Raw genomic sequence first — 21,128 nt, forward strand, 5'->3', positions numbered from 1 at the left:
CCTACGGCAGCACTCTGTTGCGATTTTTGGTTCGTCCATCCGTAAAAGGTAAAGTCAGTCTGTGTTTGTCCCTTCGCTTTTCAGTACCATGAGCTCTACTGTAGAGCTTTTCCAATAATGTCTAAATGCTGTGATGTTCTCTCGAGTTTGTGCTTGTCCCCCCGCAAGTGTTCGGACACTGTACATTTAACAGCACTGTATATAAACAAGGCTTAGTTCGTCCATTGTGTACACCTTGGCGGTGCAATGCCCCCGGAATTTCTGTTCCGTGAGTATTGAACCGGCACTTTACTTTACAATCTCTGCTGCTTGATGGGGCAATGGGTTTAAGCTATATCTATATGTTAATCGGAATATTGTTACTCAAGATAATTTCAAGAAAAGCACAGGTATGTTATGCAAATTTTGAACGGCCTTAATCAATGAAAAATGATACTAACTCGTCTTTAAAAATGGATCATGATTGCGAGAATTATTAACCTCTGTTAAGAAATTATCAGAATGACATCGTTCATCCCCCCACCCTTCTGAAAAAAAGGCAATCATACAATGCAACGTGTAATGTCCAATGAGGCGTTCTTAATGACTATGATTTTCTTAGCAACTTAAAACACCGCTTCTCCAAAGACAGCCAGAAAGCAAGCATGTTCTAAACTAGCTTGTAATAAATTATCATTTAAAACTTTGACAAATTGAATTTGGAGCGACAATGAATATTGATTTTTTAATATTAAGTATTTACTTTTCTGCTGATGAAACAACTGGGTAACGTTACCTTGCCCAGTAAACCAAACGGAGAGTTATATAATACGCTTGGATAAGTTTTGAAATGTTATATCAAGCTATATTATGCTTGCTTTATCATTTAAGCAACTAAGAGAAATAAAACGCTTCATAACGTTATGGTACGTAATGCTCAACGCTAGATGGCTTGTGCACATTGTTTAAAATGTTTCTATGGCATTTCTAAAGTTTTGGGCTTAAGCTATCAGTTATTTTTTATGATTATTATGTAGAGAAGAATGATTCTTGTATTGTAAATTAAATTCTTAACCAATCAAACAGGAATGAGAAGTATGATTTTAATTAGAAATGACCACAAATATAACGACCAAAGATTAAAGAGACAAAGAAGCAATTGATGTCTGAAAGTGACCTCGAATTTGTGTTGAAATGTGCACATGTCAAGTATATGATTCGTCTTTAACTTCTGACACTACAGTAAAATGTGCCTGCTTGAATCATTCTTCACCTTTGAACTTAAAAGTTGCAATATATATCCATAGAAAAAATCTAAAAACGTAGCTGTGGTGTTAATCGGATTACTTTGATAACCAAGACAATTTAGAGAAAAGGACAGATCAATTATGGAATTGTTTAACAGGCTAAATAAAAGAAATTGTTACAAATTCTTCAGCAGAAAATTTGGATTATGGTTGCGAAACTAATGGATTTATAGCAAAAATTAATTTGAAACAAATCTAAGAATAATCAAAAAAACATCCTTCGCCCCCCTTTGGTTAACATTAAAAAAGACAATGGCCTTCCTACAATGTAAAATCTTATGTCCAATAAAACGATCTTGGTGTTTATGATTTTATTGGCAAATTAAAGCACCGTTGATTAAAAGACAACCAGAAAGCAAGTTTTTAATCATGCGAACCGGTCTCCTTTATAAACACGTCGGGACGAATTGAGTTAGGAGCATTCCATCAATGTGACGCGCTGAATAAATATTACATGTTTACTTTATCCGGCCAATGAAACAACAGTTGTATAAATTTATCTTGTCCAATAAACCAAACGAAGAGTTATATAATATCTTTCGGTAGCTGATAATATCTTCCAAATATCAATTGCTTTATTATTCAAGCCACTTAGATCGATAATACGTTATATTACGTAATGCTTAGCGCTAGATGTCTTCTGCACATTGGTGAAATAGTGTTATCGGTATTTATAAGGTATTTGACTTGAATTACCCATCATATTTACTCATTTTCATGGTGAAGAAAGCTTCTTGCATTACTAAATAAAGGTTAACCGAATAAACGACAATTAAAATGAAAGTGTTAAATAAATAAAGATATTACAACCAAAGATGAAAGAGACAAGAGAAGATTTTGTTGTTTGAAGCAATCTTGGATATGGCTTGGATGGAATGTGTGCATGATTCGTACCTGATTCGTCTTAATTAAATATGACTACTCGAAACACTTTTTTACCTTCGAACTTAGAGATTTGAAGATTTCGTTAAGATGGTTGTGTTGTGGTGATGAATACAACAGTTTCAGTTTGAGCGCTTAGACGGTTACTGGCAGATTTCAAGAGTGATTATATTTTATCGTGCTATTTTTAGACTTTTGGATGTATTGTGAATCTGTTTAACTGTTAGGTGTTTGTCTGTGCTTTTGTACCAGGATTTCCTGAAAAACAGGCCAGAGTGGCCTGAGTGTGATACCTGGTTGAACAAATAAATATGTGTACGATGATGTGGCACTGTGAAAATGCTGACGATTCAGTGTATCTTTATACACCTAAAAACTAACACACAACAAAGGTGTACCGTGCATGGATAATACAATTTCGATGTATAAGATACAACCAAAGGCAGTGTATAATGTCCATGATAGGGCAGGAGGAAAGTTTCTTAAGTCAAGAGTGCAAGCAACTTCGAAATATCAACTGGAAACTGCAATCTAAATCAGTCACAGCAAACCCATATAGACAATAAATTGTAAACTACATTGCTAGTATTTTTATCGTCTTTGTCATTGATTATTTTATTTCGCTATTCTATATATGTTAGGTAAGATCCGTGTATCATTCTAAGGCCAAACTGAGTAATTTTATGGAGGACATCCCCTGAAGACCCCAAACCAATATATATATGGGCGAATAAACAAATTCCAGCAAAAAATGCTGCTAAGACATAGGAATACAAAGCTGGTATTGTAAAATTTGCGGTATTACACAGCAACGTTTACCCAAGGAACAGGGTTTATCATGTTTGAATATTAACCACGTAAATATCTGGTCACATCTGTTTCATTTGTTACATTTTCCATCTGTGTCTTCCACTAATAGACAGTTCCTAAGATGTTTTATGGTTTATTTTCTGTATGGTTCAACCTATGCGGAACAGAGGGTATCAGTTGGGGTTGGCCCTATGTTACGACAGCCCTATGTTACGACAGCCCTATGTTATGTAACGCAGGAGCAGGGAATAGAAACTCGGAAAAACTCGGATGTTGATTCTCGGCCACGGGCCGGGATCGAACCCGTGCAGCTCGCGCGGCGTGCCACGTGACACTCCCAACAATCCGTCCAGAACCAGCATCGCAGACAGCTACCCAGTCAGTGACGCCTTATATGAAGCCTACATACAATTCCTACTATTTACATATTTACACTATTTACACTCGGTGGTACAGTTACGACGCACCTATGTTAGAACACACCTATGTTACGACGCACCTATGTTACGACACACCTATGGCTATATTCCCGACAAAATGATTATTGGTGAATGCAATGGAAAGGCATTGCATATTTGCTTAATCGAAGAAGCAACAATAAAGTAACAGTACACATATACAACGTTTTGTGAAAAAAAAAAGTTATGCCTCGTTGACAATCGAAAGAGCTCAAGATTTAGCCTACAAATCTCAAACTTGTTCTATCTCACATAATTTGTTGATTTGTACAAGAGATTCTTTGGGAGTGTTAAGGTTAACTCGTCATAATGTTGATTTCAAACTTTCTTTTTAAATGTTGCTGACCTTCATTCCAGGTTTGAGTGGGGTTTGTGTTAGTTTGTTTGACGCTGTTTGGGATACATCTTTTAAAAGATATTTTTGTATGGATCGAGGGTGTTTTTGGAGGATATGACACAAACGTATAATAAAAAGCCCTATTTACCAGACTAGATCTGCGTTGTTTGTTTTTGTTTATGTTTTAGACTCGGGCTGGACGTCAATGTCGCATACTTAATTTAAAAGGTCAATAAAGTTAGAGCGTAAAGTTGAAATATTCCCATAAATCTAACGATCCTACAAGAAAAGTATTGATTTTTCTTTCTTTCAGTGACAATATATTACGTGAAAATTTCCTTCGAGATCATTACACGCAATCCATTTAAAATTCATCATTTGGTGTCTAAACATAATGAAAAAAGGGGGCGTCAAAACATAGGGCTGTCGTAACATAGGGCTGTCGTAACATAGGGCCAACCCCCCTTATAACAAACAGATTCACCTTTAAAGGGGTTTTCAAATGCATGCTTGCTCTTTGGGTTAGAAAGGAAAATGTGTCACCAGCACTGTTACCGCCATACCCAGAAACATAGTTTATCATGGTTAAATCTTATATCTTATTATACACTTCAATCATAGTGTGCAAGATAAGGTAGAGTCGCTAGATGGCGCGGAAAGTTAAAACTTTGTCACTGTCCGATGTCTTGGTAAAAATCAGTCACTGAAAAGTAATTTCATAGAGACGTGTGGGTGTAACAAACAAATCGCGACCCCAGGTAAATATTAATGATACCTAAGAGTGTGGCTGCAGTTCAAGTTACAAATAAAAATGATCTGTCCAGACTTAATCAGACTTTAACCCTCTTTATTTCAGTGCAAGCAGACACCAGGCTTCTCTACAGTGTTAGGTGGGGAAATGACACTATTTTCCAAAGTGGAGCTTTCATTTAAACATACATCGAAGTTATTATAAAATTGTGTAAAGACGTAAGTCGATTTGTGTTTGACATGGGATATCTTATCATATGAAAATGAAATTTTTATCGTCGTTATCTAAAATTGGTTAGAAAAAGAAAGAAAATCTTATATCTCTCCATTTTCAATTAAAATCATTCAATAATTAAGGGTTAATGACACGCCCCAAGGTGAATATGGTGTGATAAAGCCTTGTCAGTTACTATAACCACCGAATAAAGACACTGAGTGAGCGCAGAGAACGATGTGGCTTTATGAGGTGGTTATAGCAACGGAAAATTATCGCACCATATTCACCAATAAAGGGCGGCCATTAACGCTATTATCATATATAGCCTATCAAAACTTACACAGTAAAGAGTGACACATTCATAATGGTTCACTCTCTAGTGTACATTATTCTGCAACAAAGGCACACTTGTGAAATAAAGCACACGGGATGATTTTGCAATACTGGTATCATGCTAACTGTGACATTATGATCAATTATAATCAATATGAAATGGGGATTCTGATTGGTCAACGCCACCTGGCTATATGGAAATTAGATGTTAAATTTTCATCATCGGACTAAGCCACACGCCCCGCCTCCTGCAAGTCAAAGATATGGTCTGAAATAAGCGAACAAAGATTAGTCTCTACCATACTCTAATTATGACGGGTCATACAATTACAATTTGCAATCCGGTCACGGAATTACAATTTGCAATCCGGTCATGGAATTGCAATTTGCAATCCGGTCACGGAATTACAATTTGCAATCCGGTCATAGAATTACAATTTGCAATCCGGACATTTAGAATTACAATTTTCCACCTGGTCATAGAATTACAATTTTCCACCTGGTCATAGAATTACAATTTTCCACCTGGTCATAGAATTACAATTTTCCACCTGGTCATAGAATTACAATTTTCCACCTGGTCATAGAATTTGTACAATTTGCAATCCGGTCATAGAATTACAATTTGCAATCCGGTCATAGAATTACAATTTGCAATCCGGTCATAGAATTACAGTTTGCAATCCGGTCAAGAATTGCAATTTGCAATCCGGTCATAGAATTACAGTTTGCAATCCGGTCAAGAATTACAATTTGCAATCCGGTCATAGAATTACAGTTTGCAATCCGGTCAAGAATTACAATTTGCAATCCGGTCATAGAATTACAATTTGCAATCCGGTCATAGAATTACAATTTGCAATCCGGTCATAGAATTACAATTTGCAATCCGGTCATAGAATTACAATTTGCAATCCGGTCATAGAATTACAATTTGCAATCCGGTCATAGAATTACAATTTGCAGTCCGGTCATAGAATTACAATTTGCAATCCGGTCATAGAATTACAATTTGCAATTCGGTCATAGAATTACAATTTGCAATCCGGTCATAGAATTACAATTTGCAATCCGGTCATAGAATTACAATTATTTGCAATCCGGTCATAGAATTACAATTTGCAATCCGGTCATAGAATTACAATTTGCAACTCGGACATACAATTACAGTTTGCAATCCGGTCATAGAATTACAATTTGCAGTCCGGTCATAGAATTACAGTTTGCAATTCGGTCATAGAATTACAATTTGCAATCCGGTCGTAGAATTACAATTTGCAATCCGGTCATAGAATTACAATTTGCAACCCAGTCATAGAGTTACGATTTGCAATTCGGACATACAATTACAATTTTCAAATCAGTCATAGAATTACAACTTGCAACTCGGTCATAGAATTACAATTTGAAAATTTTCAATTTAAAATTGCATGACCGGGTTGCACATCGTAATTATATAGCTAGGTTGCAAATTGTTATTCTATATATGGCCGGGTTGCAAATTATATGGCATAACATTCACTCTATATATCCGGCCTTTTTTTTTTACTATTTTTTTCCATTGGAGTCTGGTTAGAGAGTAACATTTGTCTTATCTTACATGCAAATCAAATGCATTTGCTTTAAGCAAAAATGGCGTCAGTATTTAGCGACATTCGTCGTCATGGCGACGCAGGGCTAGAAGCCCGCGGCGTTCTTCATGAGGACGGCCAGGGCGGCGGTTGTCATGGTGACGGCGCTGATCCGAGCGGCGGATGCAGCTGCGGGTTGTCCCACGCAGCCGTCAGTGTCGCAACAGGAGTAACAGGTGAATGTGTTCCGCGTAGGCTGGCACAGTACGGGGTTGAATTTCTGGGCTGAAGCACAATAGGGGCACTATTAACATCAAAGCTCATCGGGTAAACTTTTTCAATATCACAACCTAGGTAAATATGTACACATTAGAAAACCAACGTCAGTAACCCTATTATTGTATAATTTAGTTCTTATAATTTGTATACGATTGTATGATCCAACGTTATGGTAAATTATTGTTTCTTTTCAATTGTATGTACTTGTATACTGAACAATTTTATTTTCTCCAAAGGTTGACCCTTAATAGTAGTCTACGACTAGTTGTGTAACCCTGACTGATGTACGTTGAACTAATAAAAGCTGTGTGTTGGCAGCTAATATAGTAAACAACTGACCTGCGTTCAAACCTAATCAGGGGCCGTCTTTGTAAGCACACAACTGTTTATTAACAGGAACTACCAACAAAAACAAAGGTGCACCTAATTTCACCTTGAAATTTCAATCCAAGCCTAATCTATGCAAGACGTCTGACCACCTTTAGAGAATTTATACAGATACTTGGATGAATTATTTTTTGTCTTGAAAGTTCATCTGTGTTGGTAGAAGTCATAATCTTAAAATTATGAACAAGATTGAACTGTGATTGCCAACACAAGAAGTTGGACTCATTTTTTCGACTGTACCAGACTTTCGACTGTCAAGAAATGAGCAATCCACTGCTTCCGTGACGTTACGCAGATAACACACGTAACTCCGTGAGCAGTGGGTTGCAGAAAGTCTGTGCCCCCCCCCCACATTTTTTGGTATTAAGTACTGACGTCATTATGCACCATCATCTAACGACCCTCTTTTTATATGACATGATATGACTATTTACCTACGATGCACAGCTCCTCTGTTGAACAGCTGTTGCTCCATGTCTCATTTACAGCAGTCTCTGAAAAATCAAGTTGGTTTGGATAAAAGCATTCCTTTTTCATTTCACAAATACTCATTTCAGAAAATAATTAGTTGGTGCTGCATGTGTGATAAGGTCAGAAAGAGAATTTCCAAAACATTTTGTTTGACATTTTATATACCAGCATTCCATGGCCTCGGCTATATATCCCGACACTCGACGTTCATTGTTCCTACTGTGAAACATCTTTAACTAGAGGTAGTAGATCTCCTGCCTTCGTCAAAGGGACATTGTTCTAGATAAAACTAGAGTTCGGAGCGCTCATGCCTTCGACAGTGTGATATTGTTTTGGTGGGTGTTGTGTGCATGTATAGTGTAGGCTTTTTGAAGATGATTATCAGCCCCTCATGTATTTTATCGCACTTTTGCAATAAATTTAAGGTATCCAGCCTCAACAACGGTAATCTGTCTGCCAAATCATGGACGTCGAATCATGCCTTCAGAAGTTATTCCGCTATATCCGCAGTCAGCCACAACACGGCGAGACAATTCCATAGTCTTTCTGACGAATACAACGAGAATTCAGAGATATCATACCTCCATAAAGTACTTAGTATGCAGACTTTATGTAATTTTTTTTCGCAGATTTGTCCCACTGATTATGGAAATATGGTCATCATTAACATAACCTAGTTAAATTTGTTGTTTTCTAAACTTCAATTACAGTATTTGCATGTGAAATTGATATCCTTTGGCAATATTTCATTTCAACGTGCCCTTATTAATTATGCCAATTACCACTATATTAACATGATATACATATAGTGATGTTTCTGTTAATCTTTAAATAGGGTACACATGTCACAAGGTATGAAATTCCCATCATTCACCATCACAGAATTTTACATTAATTATACGAATCAGGTCATCATTTGCGTAATTGGTATCTGTTTATGTTACACCTACCATAGATTACATACCTCACATCTATAAAAGTACTACATCTATTATGTAACACACTGCAATTACAGAATTTCATCCTAAATTATGCAATTTACGTCTTCATTTGCATAATTTGCATTTGATTATGCACATCTTTCTATACGCTACCTACATACCAAAAATGATATAAATACGTTGCTGCATTTTAGACTTATCTGCTTTAAAAGATTTCGCCAGAGATTCCCCTGCAGTTTTAGAACGAGCTGTTAGGGGGACAAAACTCACACAACGTATTCTAGACAGGAAACGCTATCTGTCACCAAAAATCCAAGTCCATGGCATGTCGAGGACAGAAGATACAAAAAACGGAAGTTCTGTTGCAGTACCAAGGACAGTCACCAGGAGGCCAATATTTGACCTTGACCTGTGTCTTCGTACGACCTACCAACATACCAAATATCATCACAATCCATAAAGGCGTTTTGAAGTTATGCTGACCACAACTGTGCGAAAACACAGACACACAAACACATAAACATAAAACAACATCTCAGATATTTAATGGAGATTATAAGGAAAGATTATGTAATTTTCCCAAAGGGATTAAGAAAGTCAGAATAAAGATATTGCATATATAGACGTAACCAGACTTAGTAGCCCACAACACCTACCTAAATTACAAGATAAAAGGTAAGAAAAAGAACGGCCTACTGTTTTGAATGGTTAGACAGACGGGGGTGGGAAAGATGCCGATGCCGCTGGCGTTACAGGTCTGCCGTGGCTGCCGCATACACTCCGCCCTCGAGATCACGCTGTTGCAAATGGGGCACTCAAGTGCTCCACCTGGCAAACAAACGCAGATACATATTTAAGTACTTCTACATCACTTTATTTGGACGCCAATGTATTTATTGCTACAGCATAAACTCTGAGAAAATGTTCTGCACAATGTATGACAAACACACATACAGACACACACATACAGACATACACTTAAACAGACACACAGAAAAATACACACGTACACATACACACACACAAACACACATACACGCACACACGCACGCACACTCACATGCACGCACACACACATATACGAACACACACATAAACGCACACGCGCGCGCCGTTGTCTTGTTTTTCTTGTGCAAATAACCAATGCTATTGTAGTATTAGTCCAGAATAAAGAAAAGACACAAACACTGAAACAAGTGAAATTCCAACAAAGCGTCTAAAAAAATACCCAAACAAGAGTTTTACCACCTCATACCTTCGCCAAATGATGTTTATCCTTACGGTAGACGGAGTATGCATCTAACTTTTTGATTTCGCAAATAAGAGCCTCATTTGCATGAACAATTATTATATCAGTTGAAGATAGTCTCCACCCAATAAGTCTTATTTTAAGAAAGAATACTATTCTAACGAATCATGAATTATGCAAATAAGGTCATGACTTGAATAATTATGTTAAATGATCATCATTTTCACTTGCGGCAAGTATTAAATTTCCAGCAGTTGCCATTATGACAGTATAGCGATTTCCCAATAATTAGACAAAATTAGGTGATCATTTGCATATTCAATATATGCTAATATTGTTCTTAATTACACAAGTGTTTTATAGTCCTATTATCGAACGAAGCAGATTTATATGTAATATATAATTTTATGAAAACTATGTATAATTGTCATTTAGTCATGTCAAGCACCAATTTAGCTAACTACATCCCAAAAATAATCACGACAATCCGTCGGCCGGTTATTGAGCTGTCCTCCTTTTGAAGGTTTTTCAACAAGCTGACATGGAGACTAATGACACTTCTTTATGAGCACAAAGCTATCTTCCATGCAAAATTCCTAGCATGTCTAGATCATGAAATATCAAAAGCAAAAGTTTTGCTGCAGTACCAAGGAAAGCCGACAGGGGGCCAAAATCTAATGATATCCAGATTTGGGTTCCACACACCAAATATCATTAGATTCTATTAATACTTTCTTGAATTATGCTGTTCACAAACAAACAAACGACAAAACGGACAAATTCTCCTGAAAACTTAACATTGTTAAAGGTAAAGGTAAAAAGTCTGAAAACAGGCTTTATAACATCTTATTAGAGAATAGCTACAAATGTAAACAACCCTGCATCTGTAGCAGGACGCCTCAAGGTTTACCATAGATTAACATTCTTTTGACGACATCAGGCCCTTAGGCGTGCACGCTGTGCAACAGAAAATTAGTTCAAGTAGAATGCATCCAATTTTTACAGAGAGAATGTGACCATTGTACACTCTACACGTATGTGGTAACATTATTTATTCGCCAAAGACTTTTGTTTTAGAAAGAAGACTCAGCGCTGTAAAGTTTAACAGCAGGAGAAAAAAAAAATTAAAATGTGAATACATTTCAACAGACCCCCGCCCCGATTGATTAGCGCGCCAGTGTGTTCTCATGTCTTCAAATTATTTGCGTCATTAATTCGAGTTTCTAACGTTTCCTGTTACAAACGCCGGTCTAGATCTCCAATCTGAGCACTGAGCACACACAGAAATACAGAAGAAGGGTTGTAAACGTTTGGAGGCGTTTTGTGAACTTGTTTCATGCAGAGAAGACAAAACAAGTAAACTGGACAACTTACATGTAGTGACACAGCAGGCAAGGGCCACAATGGCAACGAACGCAAGTCCCTTCATGGTGGTTTCTGCGCTTTTTAGGAGATTTCACTGGTGCGTGTGTTCGGGCTGATATGGGAACGCCTTATGACTTGTCGGATCGGTTTTATGTTAGGCAGAATCAAAATATGTAGGTTTTTCGAAATGATATTAATTTCGTACGGGTAGCAGTTCTACGCAGCCTCACTCAGTATATGCTTGATAGCTTTTTTTCAACAAGACACATAAAATAAAATAAATTTTCCAGCAAACCTGCCTGCATAAACAGATGTTGATGACTCTTCTGACATATATCGTTAAGTGAAGCTTTACGTAGTTTGAAATTGTCTGGTTCAATCAATCATCAGCCGCTAAGTCCTCGGGCCAGCACGCTGTGCAACAGAAGATTAGTTCAAGTAGGATGCCTCCAATTATCGGAGACAGATTCCATTGTACACTGCAGGTGGGAACAATTTATACCTGTTTCCACAAATTAACTTGGCGTTTACTATAGCTAGAAACTAGTTTGCTCGGTAAAAACCCCGAATGTCCAATTCAAAAACACATGCGCGCGCGCACACACACACACACAGACATGCGAGCACATGCACGCATACACGCAAACCCTCACATGCATATGCATAGATACGCGCTATGATATTGGGCTGCCATATCATGATTTCCATTGATAGTCCTAGACTTAAGAGCCTTTCAGATAATCAATATGTTCTCAGTGGCCCTGGCGATAGTTTGTACTTCGAAGACAAACGCGTGTCTGTAGCGCAACGCTGCAAGGTTATTTGAGCTATCAATCATTGCCATTCTTTAGATGACGCGACTACATCCTCAGGCGAGCACGACGTCAAAAAGAACATTAGTTCAAGTTGGATGCATCCAATTATCAGACACAGACTATGTTTATGACTGTTGTACACTCCTAGTGGCAACATTACTCGGCCAAGAACAGAATTCTCGGCTGACTTTCTTTATGCAGATAGGCCTAAACGTTTACCGACTCATAAAGTCGTTGAAAACGCTCTACCAACCCTAAAAATTAATCAGTTGTTTTTAGTAGATAAAATTCAATAGCCACCTGCCCAGGTCAATTCACGCGTTATTATGCTTTTATATTTTCAGAGCTCTAATTTTTGGCATTAATTCAACTTAGATGTTTCTTGTTACAAAATGCGGTCTCTTATCTGAGCGCTGGACACGCACTGGCACTCTTCAATCAGACATTCATACGAAGAGACTAACCGATTATCCATTTTTCTGAAATTCTTCGATACAGGAAGGACGAAACAAAGAACTTACACGTAGTGACACAGCAGGCAAGAGCCACGGCGACAACGAACACAAGTCCCTTCATGGTCATTTCGTTCAGGAGTTTTTAGAGGTGCGTGCGTTCTACCCAAAGTGGGAACGCCTTCTGACCGGTCTGGTCGGACTGATTATGAAGATAAGTGGTTATGACAAGATCATTCTGAACGAAATTAATTTTTACAGCTCGCGTCTACTCTGCAACGTTAGCAGTTGTAGTCGGCTAATATATGCTGATAACTTCTTACATATAGGAAACATTTTTCCAAGAAAATCTACCATCAGAAACATATTTTGAAGACTCTCTGACATATGTTGTTAAGTGAAACCGTACGTGGTTTGAAACTGTCCTGCACAAACTGCAGAAATATAATCAATCAATCTTTCGTATGACGGCTAAGTCCTCAGGCGAGCACTACGCGCTACAGAAGATTAGTTTAAGTAGGATGCCTCCAATTATTGGAGACAGGCTGTGACCCATACTGGTCAAACTCGTCTAGTCATGTGACCTGTGCATACCTTTACCCTCTGGGTCACGTGACTGACCTCGTCCGTAGCTGAAGAAGGATGGTCGATGCCGTCTGAAAGATTCTGCGCTTTATATAAATTAAGTGCTGCGTAACAGTTCAATCTTTCCTTGCATTAAACATATGTTTTTCTCATGCTTCGTTGATAGTTTAATCAGGTCGATGAAGTATAGGATACAGGAGTTTTCTCCCATAAGATAGTCTCATCTTGTTTACGTTTCCATGTCTATCAGACACCATCCTCGGAACTACTGACTTGACTTCTGCTTCTCACCGCTATATGTAGCTGATGTAGGTGGTGATTTTGCGGCGAGAACACAATTCCAAAACGTAGCAAAAGCGTCACCTACATCGGTTGCATTTAGCGTCGAGAAGCAGAATTCCAGTAGGAAGCTCTGAGGACTGTTAGCCTGGGTACCATCCTGGTTAGTTTACGTCCGCTCCCTCAGTCGCTACCACCAACTAACCAGGATGGTACCAAGGCTTTGAGGAATGTGTCTGAAAGACACCGAAACGTATTAAGGTGAGACTTTCTTGGTTGTGTAAAAGAAAACCCCTGTATCCTAATATCAAGACTATAACAAAAAAAAAATTCTCAAATCAACTTGAAGTTCACAAGAAACTAGTTTACCCATGGAGGTGATTTTTTACCTCCATGGTTTAACTAGCCCCTGGTGACCACTTTCTTGCTCCGGGTTAGTTAGACCCCCGAACCGTGATTTGCAGCTTGTCAATTCAATAAACACCTTGTAATTTACCCTGATAATGTAAATCTTGAAATGTTCAAGATGATTTATTTTCGTAATGACCTCTCAGAAACTGGCCAAGTAGACGGATAAACATGCAGAGGAGCTAGCGGCAAAATACTCCTTTAGCGGACTAATAATAACTAATAATAAGTGACATGTTATCTACATCGGTATATTTGGCCAATTTCTACTATTTCTAGTCGCCTCTAAGGCATGATAGAGGCTAGAAATCACGGATTCGATTTAGTGCATTTCTAGCTGGACGTTATGTCCTTAGGGGAAAATTACATTCTACTATTTTCTGGCACTATCACGCCAGAATAGGTGATATGTATCAAGAAAAATACACCACTTCAAACAGCTCCTCCAGCGTGAAAGATTATATTGCAGCGTTTAGTAATATTAATGGCCACATACAGAATTTAGGAGAACTGTATGATGATGATGTACATATTGATAGGGAGGCAGGCACAAAACAATTATGCAGTCATCTTCCTGTTTTATTTTCTTATTTTTATTTCATCTCTCTTTCCTCGTTCAATTTACACTAGTTCTAATAGTAGCAGTTACTAGTAATAGTATTTGATAGTATACTAGTAGTTGTAAAATAATTCATGCCATTTTTACATGAGAACTTCCCAACAGAAAAAAAATCATAATATCACAAATAACACTGAGCAGATTATTATTGGAATGAGCAGAGCACTTTGGACTAATGCCTCTGACCATTTACAGCTTAGAGGTACATATCCAATATTTTGTCACAAACTTCTCTGTTACATAGCGGATTATAATGACCCCAAATGGGGGTCTTCACGCTTCGTTAAAAATTGAAAAATCTCAAGATTTATTCTAAAGATCTCAATATTTTAGACGAAATCTTGAGATCTTATAAGACAATCTTGAGATTGTTCATGACAATCTCCAGATCTTTCAGAAAATCTTGAGATGAAAACAAAAGGTCTCAAGATCTTTCCAAATGTTTTCAAAGTATCTTGAGATTTTTCCAAAGCATCTCGAGATGCTTTAAAAATATCAAGATCGTTTAAAAGATCTCACGTTTTTTTAAGATTGCTTTAAAAATCTTGATATTTCTTAAAGCATCTCGAGATGCTATGGAAAAATCTCAAGATACTTTGAAAACATTTGGAAAGATCTTGAGACCTTTTCTTTTCATCTCATTTCAAGATTTTCTGAAAGATCTGGAGATTGTCATAAAAAATCTCAATATTGTCTCATAAGATCTCAAGATTTCGTCTAAAATATTGAGATTTTTCAATTTTTAACGAAGCGTGAAGACCCCCATTTGGGGTCATTATGATCCGCTATGTAACAGAGAAGTTTGTGACATAATATTGGATATGTACCTCTAAGCTGTAAATAGTCAGAGGCATCAGTCCAAAGTGCTCTGCTCATTCCAATAATAATCTGCTCGCTGTTAAATACAAATCGTTTCCCGGACAATACATGTATCCTCGGTTGGGTTAAGGCGGCCTAGGGTTATGGGAAAGTGGTATTTATACATATGGCTGTAACTTTTGATAGCTTGGTCGGACCGCTACGAAACTTCACACAGTTTTAGTAGTACTTAAAACATTGATTTGAGGGTACTTCGGTTTTTTTGGGTTAAAATGAAAATTAAAGTTAAAAATTAGCCGTTTATTTCATGAATCTACGCGCAGGCGATAACAGCACCTTTCATCATTATATTTTACAAGATGAGAGCCAAACCCATACAGGTTATTTTCGACCGAGGCTCTTTTGTCTGAAATTATTATTTTGTTTTGTTTTGGGGTCAAAACCACAAGAACTGGCTATTTCTTTGCAATGTTTAGTTAAGAAATCACCCCAGGAAGATAAATACTTTTTTTTAATTTTCAAATGTTTTACGGGTAGTCCAAAACAGGCCAAAAATAGCGTCTTCTAACCCGATACTTTTTTGAAAGCGCCTGGCAACGGGAAAAAGACCGTAGTAAAAGACCGCCGTGATGGTTCTTCCTTTGCGAGACAGATGAAATATATTTGCCATCCGCCCTACGCTCACATGTAGGGTTTCTCAGCAGCGTGTTTAGCCATGTGTTTGTCTAAATACCTCTTCTTTGTAGCGGAATAGTCACACTGGTCGCACTTGTAGGGTTTATCGCCAGTGTATGTAAAATTTGTTGGTTTACGTTCCACCTTAGTGCAGCAGAATAGTCACACTGGTAACATTTGTAGGGTTTCAAACCTAAATGCGTTTTCATATGCTTGGAAAGGTAAGACGTGTCAGCCGCCCTGTATCCACACTCCCAACACATGTAGGGTTTTTCTCCTGCGTGTTTAGCCATGTGTAGATGTAAAGACCTCTAATGTGCAGCAGAATAGTTACACTGATCACATTTGTAGACTTTTTCTCCTGTATGTTTTCTCATATGCACGGATAGGGTAGATCTATCAGCCATCCTAAAGCCGCACTCCCCACACATGTAGGGTTTGTGCCCAGTGTGTTTAATCATGTGTTCTTCTAAATGGTCTTTCCGTGAAGCAGAATAGTCACACTTGGTCACATTTGTGGGGTTTCTCACCTGTGTGTTTTCTCATATGCCTGGATAGGTGAGACCTGACAGCCGTCCTAAAGCCGCACTAGCCACACATGTAGGGTTTGTCTTCCGTGTGTTTAGCCATGTGTTCTTCTAACTGGCCTTTCCGTGATGCAGAATAGTCACATTGGTCATATTTGAAGCGTTTCTCCACAGTACCTTTCACCACAGGCCTGTCCGTCTGCTCTGTTTGACTCTGTACGGGAGGATGGGCAGAGTTTACTCCGTACCTTTTTTTCCGATAGAATATCCTCTTCCTTGTCCTGCTGTCCTCCCGTGTATGTTGCCGGGTTCTCACTGCTGCTTGTCTCGTACCCAGGGTGCACAGTTGGCATCTCGTCCACAGGAATCTCATAGCTTTTCCAGTCCAAAATTTTCTAAGACAAAAAATTAAACATCAGAAAATTTTGGGCAGAAAAAAAATTCAATACCATCAATGTCCGCCATATAATCTATTCCTACACCCCGTATGGCCGATACGTTTTGAAGGACCAGTAATTATTCACATTGGGAAAGAATGGAGTATGAGATGCGCTATGTAGGTCAATCTACCTCCCTCCCCATGTAAACCTCACATAATTCAATCACGCATCACCATTTGAAATATCTGCTGCGGTACCGTGACACAGCCAATGTAGGTTGGTCAACAAATGTCATCAAATGGTCATCAAAATTGCCAAAAGTAGGTTTAGAGTCGAAGCAAGTTGTCTCAGATTGGAGAGAAACGGTACCCTTCGCAAGACAAGCGTACTCCCGGGGCGCCAATCGAGGGACAAAGGTCAAATGTGACAATCCTGATAATCCAAATCTAGGCTTATGTTACTACGGACGGCTTGTCAGATCTTGCAAGTTTGTCTGCCAGGTAAGTTTGAAATTGCCTTTCACTTGATAGCAATAACGTCGGAAGTTAACAAACCCAATTATCTAGCTCCAGGATTGATTTGATAATGGAGGTTGAAGGCACAGATTACCTGGATAATATCTAAGTTTATTGCACTAAGGATACCTTGCCAATATTGCAATTTAGTTTGGTATTTTCGTTTAAAGGACTCTTTCCTTCACAGCTACTTCAATCGTAAATTGCAAGATAATTGAGCAAAAAAAGACAACAAGAAGAACATATGCGTAAAGAGAGGGTTGTAAAAGTTAATAGATTTTTTTCTTTTTGGTTTTACGTTGATAGTAACTGTATAATATATATATATAGTTTGTTTACACATAAATATAGAATACATCCTTGTAATATCCGACAAGTCATCTATAGCGACAAAATCCTGGATCTGGGTTATCAGGTTATTAAAATGTTGACATGCATAGTACAGATTCTGAAATGTTATTATGCTTTAATTCTAGATCTTGATGTTTAATTTCTAAGGTCTTATAAAAGTTACATAGAAAAGGGTAGTATGTAAACGTTGTCGACGCTTCAATTTGGGAAATTTTATCTTTACTTTTAGAACATTATGGACCGAAGAAGCTGTGAGATTCCTGTGGACGAGATGCCAACTGTGCACCCTAGAAACGAGAAAAGCAGTTTCGAGGACCCGGCAACAGACACGGGAGGACAGCAGGACAAGGAAGAGGACATTCTATCGGAGGAAACGTACGGGGTAAACCCTGTCCATCCTCCCAGAGTCAAACAGAGCAGACGGACGGGCCTGTGGTGAAAGGTACTGTGGAAAAACGCTACAAATGTGACCTGTGTGTTTATTCTACTGCATACAAATCTAGTTTAAAACGATACATGGTTAAACATACCGGAGACAAACCCTACATGTGTGGAGAGTGTGGATACAGGACAGCTCACAATTTTCATCTTACTGTTCATATGAGAAAACATACAGGAGAGAAACCCTACAAATGTGACCAATGCGACTATTCAGCTGCACAGAAAAACCTTTTAGACCGACACACGATTAAACACATGGGAGACAAAGCGTTCATGTGTGGAGAGTGTGGATACAAAACGGCCGACCATTCTCATCTTACTGCTCATATAAGAAAACATACAGGAGAGAAACCTTACAATTGTGGCCAGTGCGACTATTCTGCTGCACAGAAAAAGGATTTAGAGATACACATGGCTAAACACACCGGAGAAAAACCCTTGGAGTGTGGATACAGGACAGCTTACAGTTCCAACCTTTCCAGACATGTGAAAAAAACATACTGGGGAAAGACTCTACAAATGTAACCAGTGCGACTGTTCTGCTACAAGAAAAGACTCTTTAGACGCACACATGGCTAAACACACCGGAGACAAACCCTACATGTGTGGGGAGTGCGGCTTTAGGACTGCTGACAGGTCTACCCTAACTAAACATATGAGAAAACATACTGGGGAAAAACCCTATAAATGCGACCAGTGCCACTATTCTGCTGCGCGGAAAGGCAATTTAGACAGGCACAAGGCTGGACACGCTGGAGACAAACCCTACATGTGTGCCGAGTGCGGATTCAGGACGGCTGACAGGTCTTACCTATCCAGACATATGAAAAAACATACAGGAGATTGACCATACTGATGTTCGCAGTGTAACTATTTCGCTGCACAAAAGCTGTCTAGACAAACACAAGTCTTAACACACTGCTGAAAAACCCTGCATTTTAGTGTAGTGCGGATTGCAAACGTATCTGGTCTGTCCCATACAGGAAATGAACACAACAAGTGCGGAACCGTAAGATTTTTAGTCGAACATTCAGGTGACAAATGTTACAAATATGAATTATTTTTTATTGCTTTTTATTGTCCAAGCAGTACCCGTGCAGTCGCAGCCTTTATACGACAGAATTGATGCAGGGTATCACATAACAATTAATACAATTCACAACAATCAAATAATACACTACACACATATATTTGCCCCACAGATTTTTCGTGGAACTGTCGCAAGGGTCTGTGCGGCTGCCATTCGGCGCCACAAGGTGACCTCAGTACGACTTTCCCCAACCAAAGTTAGGTACTCATTCACACCTGGGTGGAGTGAGGAAAGTTGTGTTAAGTGCCTTTCCCAAGGTACGACTCCCCGGGTACGACTCGGAATCGAACCCGGGTCTCCCTGCTTCGTAGTCGAACGCTCTTCCACTACGCCATCCGACGCCGATGAAACAGATGTGACCAGATCTTTACATTGTTAAACATCCAAACAGATCTTCACATGGTCAAATCACTAAACATGATAAACCCTATGAGTCTACTAATATTGCGGAAACAGCGCTGGTGACAGCTTTTTCCCTATCTAACCACAAAAGCAAGCATACGTTTGAGAAATCCTTTAAATGTAACCAGTTTGTTATTTCTAAATAAATGTGACTAATGTATTTTTAAGTCGATATTGTTTTTATGTCACTGTAGACAATGATGATAGTCTTAATAAATGTACTTTCTTCTCCATATGCTGGGTTGATAATATTCTATATTACTCGTATGTTGGTCATAAGACAATACATACGAACGTTACTAATAAAAACACTACCGTTCTAAAATACTTGCCATTGTTTGAACCATTTTAGTAGTTACTCATATGTTTTATAGCTGTTGATATTATTATTATATAGTTATTTACACTAATGTTCTGATACTTCAGAATGAAATGCTGAAGTCTTTACAAACTTGCTGCACGTTTATTTGTACCCATTGTGCCCACGTTGTGAAATCAGCTAACATCTACATTTATTCATCATCAAAACAAGTAAAATCTGAGATTTTATACCTCCGGGCTTTTTATTGTATATTTCTATATGTTGTTTGTTATGTATAGTTGATGGTGTTGAATTTTATGTGTTTAGCGTTCCTGGTTGTGTTAACACAGGTCAACATTTTCATCTGCAGCCCATAACATGTACCCATGAACTTATGAAACTCTATTTAATCTGCCGCAATGAACTCGTAATGAAACTCAGAATGACAACCGGAACCGTTAAATCAGACGTTAAAAATAACGGCTGAAGTAGCAAGCCATCCTTATTGTCACTTCCTACATTTTCCGCCAATTCTTCGTATAAATCGGGGAAGTAAAGGTCTGAATCCTCGGTAAAAATGCACGCCGAGAACGTCTGAGACCGTATACCGCGGTATTTGTAAGTTAGTAGTCGTAATATACGCCGAAAACATCCAAAACAAAGATTGCGCAAGAGTACGTTGACCCCTGACCCATTGACCAACCCGGAAGTTGCTGCCGATCACGCGTCCTGTGAACGCGTACTAAAAATACCCTCCAAACAACATTTGTTGCGCCTCGCATACAGAAGATCTGTATGTGCACAACAACACTTGTTGTGCGCCGCAAGACTAAGAATTTATTGAGACCCGTCACCCCTCTGTGCGACTGTGGACGAGACCGACTATATCTGACACACGCAAAAGATCGACGGTCGCGACCCACTTTCTCACTCAAGGGGTGTTCTGGGGCCATCAAAAGGCTCCATTTTCACGCCCGAAAACACATATACAATAAAAACAAAAGAACGTGCATCATCTGCAGCCCGATAGCAAAACATATACCGAGTCTCAAAAGAATCCGTCCACTCAAACGCGAGGAATCGCTGCGAACGTGAAATTCTAAAACTCTCACAAAGCCCTTCCGCGGAAGGAT

At 38.6% G+C, this 21,128-nt stretch overlaps 1 protein-coding gene across 1 annotated transcript; it reads right to left on the bottom strand.

The window, feature by feature from the left end:
- Positions 1–6,610: 6,610 nt before the first annotated feature.
- LOC109462601 lies at positions 6,611–12,727 on the bottom strand. The gene is made up of 4 exons (XM_019759168.1): positions 12,673–12,727; positions 9,419–9,550; positions 7,745–7,804; positions 6,611–6,929 (listed from the first exon to the last, which is right to left on the bottom strand). The coding sequence occupies exons 1-4, from the start codon at positions 12,725–12,727 to the stop codon at positions 6,751–6,753; spliced, it is 426 nt and encodes a 141-aa protein (XP_019614727.1). The 3' UTR covers positions 6,611–6,750.
- Positions 12,728–21,128: the final 8,401 nt, after the last annotated feature.

This window comes from Branchiostoma belcheri, unplaced genomic scaffold, assembly GCF_001625305.1.
Source record: "Branchiostoma belcheri isolate BF01 breed outbred unplaced genomic scaffold, Haploidv18h27 scaffold119, whole genome shotgun sequence".
Taxonomy (NCBI): domain Eukaryota; kingdom Metazoa; phylum Chordata; class Leptocardii; order Amphioxiformes; family Branchiostomatidae; genus Branchiostoma; species Branchiostoma belcheri.

Bases quoted from the DNA above. Each gene is read 5' to 3' on its own strand.
- LOC109462601 (XM_019759168.1), bottom strand. From the start codon at position 12,727: ATGAAGGGACTTGTGTTCGTTGTCGCCGTGGCTCTTGCCTGCTGTGTC. The intron at 9,551-12,672 runs GTAAGTTCTTTG...TTTGTTTGCCAG, and splicing joins TGCCTGCTGTGTCACTACGT to GTGGAGCACTTGAGTGCCCC. The intron at 7,805-9,418 runs GTAGGCCGTTCT...TTGATTTTTCAG, and splicing joins CTGTCTAACCATTCAAAACA to AGACTGCTGTAAATGAGACA.